Source organism: Haliaeetus leucocephalus, unplaced genomic scaffold (genome assembly GCF_000737465.1).
Source record: "Haliaeetus leucocephalus isolate CR32 unplaced genomic scaffold, Haliaeetus_leucocephalus-4.0 Scaffold0, whole genome shotgun sequence".
NCBI classification, from domain to species: Eukaryota; Metazoa; Chordata; class Aves; order Accipitriformes; family Accipitridae; genus Haliaeetus; species Haliaeetus leucocephalus.
In genome coordinates, this window is record NW_010972436.1 from 29,896,099 (window position 1) to 29,901,561 (window position 5,463).

Genomic DNA, 5,463 nt, shown 5'->3' on the forward strand with positions numbered 1-5,463 from the left:
CGGTGAAGCAGCCGCTTCCGGGGGCCGGGCCGGGCCGGGCCGGGCCAAACCCCGCTCTGCCCGTGGGCCGGTGTCAGCTGGCCTGCCGGGAGCCACGTCGTCCGCCCGCCCGTCCTGTCCCTGAGCGTTGCCTCGGTGGCCGGGTCGTTCAGGAGGCGCATGTGGAGAGAACCGTCTCCTTCACGTTTCACTGAGGTTGGAAAAGGCCGTTCGGATCATCGAGTCCAGCCATTAACCTAACATTGCCAGATCCACCACTAAACCATGTCCCTAAGCGCCACATCTACATGTCTTTTAAATATACGCCCAGGGATGGTGACTCAACCCCTTCCCTGGGCAGCCTGTTCCAGTGCTTGACAGCTCTTTCGGTGAAAAATTTTTTCCTAATCTCCAATCCAAACCTCCCTGACACAACTTGAGGCTGTTTCTTCTTATCGCTTGTTACTTGTGAGAAGCGACCGACCCCCACCTCACTACAGCCTCCTTTCAGGTAGCTGTAGAGACCGATAAGGTCTCCCCTCAGCCTCCTTTTCTCCAGACTAAACAACCCCAGTTCCCTCAGCCGCTTGTCCTAAGACTTGTGCTCCAGACCCTTCACCAACTTGGATGCCCTTTTCTGGACACGCTCCAGCACCTCAATGTCTTTCTTGTAGTGAGGGGCCCAAAACTGAACACTACTCGAGGTGCGGCCTCACCAGTGCTGAGTACAGGGGAACAATCATGTCCCTGCTCCTGCTGGCCACACTGTTTCTGATACAAAATACTACAAATTCATGCCAGTTTTGCTACCCTTATACCCAAATTTGGCCTTTCTGATATTACCAGAGTAATCTCAGCCTTGCCTGGAATGAGTGTTGTGGTTCCATGGGCACTGTTGCTCTTGCAAGACTCTTCTCTCCAGAAGGTCCCAGACTTCACTTCCCTCCCCTGGGGGTTCAGCTCCCCCCTGACTACCAGCGAAGCCCAGCCGGCACTGCCTGCACATGCTGCCGCTTCCCTCGCCAGTGTCCTTCACATCCACCAATTCCTCCTGGCATCTCCTGTGGTTGAATTCAGGGAGCTTCACCTCCTGGTCAGGGACCAATCTTCTGCTAGCAGCCGTAACAGCATCCCCCGTACAGACATCTGCTGAACAGTGCTTTTTTTCAGTAATTTTAGAAAGAGAATGCTGCAGGGTTCTGCACAGTACATCCCTGCCTGCTTCTATAAGTGATAGCTGGAAAGTCTCATCAAAAACCAAAGTCCCCCTTTAATATTGTACCCTAAAAATTTCTCTTCATATTCTTTGCTTAAATTAATAGTGGGGAAAGCCGGGCACACTGCCTGCATCCGGCAGAGCAAAGCACTAACAGCAGCCAAGTTCAGTGCCCCAACAACCCCGGGGGATTCCTCCCTGCCTGGGCCCAGTGAGCGGCTGCTCCTTTGTTTGCGAGCGCAGCCCGCATGCAGATGGACAGACCTGAAAGTGTGACAACATGGACAGTAATTTAATATAGTTTAATGAGAAGATGGGGAAGACCGCAGTGACCAGGCACCACCCAGCCAGAAAACCTACTGACCAGCTGCCTGCTCACACGCAGCTGCCCATCCTTCCCCTTTTGCCCCGTTTTCCCATGCTTCCTCCTTTTATCCACACTGATCCTTCCCCTTTCCCTTAGCCTTTTCCCTGAAGCCTTCCAGAGAATCCCAGTTTCCCCAGCAGGTGCCCCATACTGAGTTTTATACCCACTAATCCGCTCCGTACACCTTTCACAGCATTTCTTCTCTTAAATCACTTCAGTGGGTTTTGCTGGAGGGAAGAAGGTCCCAACTGTTCACCTCGAACACCCACGAGTTGCTGCTGACCTTCTGCTGACGATCAGCTGTCTATCTGAATGATGATGGGCCAGATATCCTTACACTGAGAGTAGCCACCGAGCTCAAAGTTATGGCATACGGAGTCCAACATGTGGTTGACAGTCCGCATCACCATTTTATATGCGTCATGCAGTGATATGTAATTTGAATTAACAAGTTCATGTCCTCCAACATTTTCCTTAGCATCAGGGCTCTGGATCAGCTGTGTCCTCTGTGTCTCGCAGTGTACGTACACCTTGGGGTGTGTCGCTTCCCTCTTCACCTCCGCAGCAGCATTTGAGGGTGGGGGTGCAGCCATGGGTTCAAAAGACACCACAGGGGCATGAAGTGGTTCTGATGTGCCCCCTTGCGACAGCACAATCTCCTGTTTTGCAGGAGGACAAAATGCCCCACACATCCCCTTCGTGGGGTCGTCTTCTGCCTTAGCAGGAGGGACAGCGGGTTCAGAAAGACAGCTGGCACTAGAAGAACCCTGGGGAAATTCTAACGTCTTGTTGGCGCAAGGCTTGGAAGGCCACATAATTCGCTTGGCTTTCCTGATGATTCGCCCTATTTGGGATTTTCGCTTTGCCAGCTTGTGAAGCACGGCCCGAGCCTTACCAGTAAGATGAACAATTTTATTAACTCTGCCCCGATAACAAATCCTTTGCATGTGACAGTATTCATGGTCCTTAAGTGCCAAGACACCAGCCTGGCGGTTCCTGCAGTAGTCGTGTTCTCTCAGAGGAGATGGATGTGGGGTGCAACACAAGAGCTGTGTCTCACTCACCACACAGTAACAGTGGTCTTTCAAAATAGTCTCATTCAAATCCTCGACAGACAGTTTCCTCTTTCTCCGGAGAAATGTCACTTCTCTCAAAGCGCATCGACTCTTCTGGGCATTCCTTTGAAACCTCTTCCTACGGCTACGACGCAGGCGCTTCTGAGGATCTGCCTTTTTGTTTTGCTGTTCCATCACCGGACGAAGTGGGGATCCTCTGCTTTGTGTCACATTTGCCTTGACCCCTTGTTTATCCTCTACTTCTCCCTCTTTCCCAGGCAAGAAAACCATCTGTGCCTGGTCTCCACTTTCCACTGCCTCCACTCCTCTGCTGGCTGCCTCTGCCGGCAGCTCGCTCCTATCCCCGAGACACTTGAACTTGTTCAGCAGTCTTCTACACCGGAGACGCCACTGCACACACCGTCCTCCTGCTGAGAGAGGGTTGGGAAGAGTTTGCCTTCTTCCTGGCTGGGACATTGTGATGGCGACAGGGAGAGAGGGACCATGATGAAGGAACGGGGGAGATGCTGACAGCCAGTGAGAAAAATCCATTCTTCCCAGTTCAGGGGCTGCCTGGGCTCCACATCCTTGACCTCTGCCTGGGTAGGCAGGAGAGTCAAGCCCTGCCCAGGGATGCTGCCTGCACAGGGGTGGGAGGAGCCCTAGCAGTGATGACCAGGTGCAGCACAGGCAGCTGGGGACAGGGATGGGGCTGGAGCCCACCTCAGGCTCTTTGCTCCAGAGCCTGGTGGTGAGGAAGCGGGGGCACCAGGACTCACCACAGCAGGGGGTCTGCATCCTCTCCTCCAGCGCATGGCGTCCACCAGCACCAGGCCACCAGCCTGAGGGAGGCTCCTCCAGCCAGCTCACGTCCCCATCGTGTCCTGCAGGGAAACCAGACAGATGTCACCTTCCCGGCAGAAGAAGCCCTTCTGCTCCACAGCCACAGGGCCAGAGGAGGAAGCCCGGTCCACCGCCAGCAGCCAGAAAGCCACAACCCTGCTCATGGGTGACTGAAAGAGGGAAGGATTCTCGGCGGGTTGAGGGGTACAAGCAGCAGCAGATCAGCAACGTCTCTGCGGAGCTGCAGCCTTTGCACGGGGAGGCAGGCAGCCTGTTTCCCTTTGACGTTGCTGCTGCCCTGTGCGGGGAGGGCTGCAGGGCGAGAGGGAAATGGGGGAGACGCCTCAAAACAGGCAGTGAGGAGGGGAGGGATTTGGACAGGAGGACAAGTGGGAACCCCAGAGACACGCTGGTCACAGCTACAGAGAAGAGTTTGGGGCGGCCTTTGGAACATGCCACCGCTCCCTGTCAAGGTAAGTGGTCCTATGGGGGTTGGGTTGTTCCTGCTCACCTGGAGAGGGGCTGTCGGGTCCATCCCACCTCACTGGGCTCTGTGGTGTGCAGACCCATGGCTCTTCCCCATGCTCTATCCGGTATAAAACGTCAGGTTTGGGGCCTGGGTAGCCTGGGGGGTGGAGCAGAGCATGTTGTTCTAGTACAAACTGTGGAATACATTGTTAACAGGAGAAAATAAAGGTCTTCTCTGTGACACCCCAGGCTGCACTTCACCGTGACCAGAAAAGCCCAAGCAGAAACAACACCGAAACATGGAAAAAAGCAAGAGAGACATTGGAGCTGCTGCCAGAGATTAATTTATTCACAAAGACAAGGGCAGAGCCCTGATGGGAGTATGGGAACCAACTCCCAGCCCCGCTGACAGGCTTTCCCAGCAAGGGATTATCTGCTGCTCATCCTAGAAGCAGCTCCAGGGCATGGGATGTCCTCCTAGGTGCCCAGCTCAGACCCTTTATGCAGGTAAACAGAGATGTCCATCCTGTCTTGGTGGCAGCAGGCAAGTCCTCTGAAGGGACCTTACTCATTCAGGGAACTCTACTGTCCTCTGATGGGTGCGTTCCCCTGCGCCTTGCCTAGTATGTGCTACTCCTGCCCCGCTGCAGCTTGAGCACCCAGGGGAGGGGACAGAGTCATTGGCCCATGGCCATGACCCCCTGCCAGGTCCCCGCCTGACCTCAGGGCGGGCAGCTCGCCTGCAGTTACATTTTCAGAGGCAGTCACCAGCTCAAAGAGACCCAAATACTGTGTTTTTCCAACACTAAACTCCCCCAGGACTGCAGGTGCTTGGAGCAGTTATCCCAACCCTGTAGCCATAGTTCAAAACACACTGATCAGCCCCACAAAGCACTGGAAGCAGCATGGTTCTGATGGAGTCAAATATGACAGAAGCCCCCCCACCCCAGCCGTGCCCCCCTCCCGGATGACGTCTGAGCCCCGGAGTTAAAACCGCAGGTTACCCAGGGATGTCAAGAGCTTGTAGTTGTCCAGCATGACGGTGCGGTACAGATCCCTCTGCCCTGTTGCAATGGCGTCCCACTCTGCACGGCTCAGATAGACAGCAACGTCCTCAAAGGTCACCGGTTCCTGCCACACAAGGATTGCATGCGTGGAGGCCCACAGCCACGGGGAAGAAGGGTTTCGTATAGGTTTTATTTTCCAGGCGCTATTTCCACCCCCAGGAGAGCCACGAGAATGTGAGATTTAAAGCGCCAATGCACAATGCTTCCCCAGGAGGCCATGCACCCGGGGGGGGTGGGGGAATTATGGCTTTTCAGAAAATGACATCTTAGGGAGATGTTGCCTGGCACTCGGGTCTCTTCTCAGGGCAGCCCGTGATGCACCCAGCAGCCAGAGCAACCCACAGTGACCCCGCACGGCCTGGCCCGCCAATGCCCAAGGGACAGCCGCCCCATCGGGCAGGTAGGAAGGGGCTCTGGTTTCGCTCAGCCACGTGGCTGTGGAAAGAGAGGGACGACAGGGGTGGCTGG

The 5,463-nt window shown here is 55.0% G+C and overlaps 1 protein-coding gene across 1 annotated transcript in view; it reads right to left on the reverse strand.

The window, feature by feature from the left end:
* Positions 1 to 1,599: 1,599 nt before the first annotated feature.
* The window catches only part of LOC104828443, a 4,049-nt gene continuing 185 nt past the window's right edge, over positions 1,600 to 5,463 (reverse strand). The window contains exons 2-5 of the mRNA XM_010562115.1: positions 4,933 to 5,059; positions 3,972 to 4,085; positions 3,397 to 3,501; positions 1,600 to 3,048 (exon numbers count right to left, since the gene is read on the reverse strand). Of these exons, the coding sequence (XP_010560417.1) occupies positions 1,859 to 3,048; positions 3,397 to 3,501; positions 3,972 to 4,085; positions 4,933 to 5,059 (1,536 nt within the window). The 3' untranslated portion in view covers positions 1,600 to 1,858. The remainder of the gene's footprint in view (positions 3,049 to 3,396; positions 3,502 to 3,971; positions 4,086 to 4,932; positions 5,060 to 5,463) is intronic.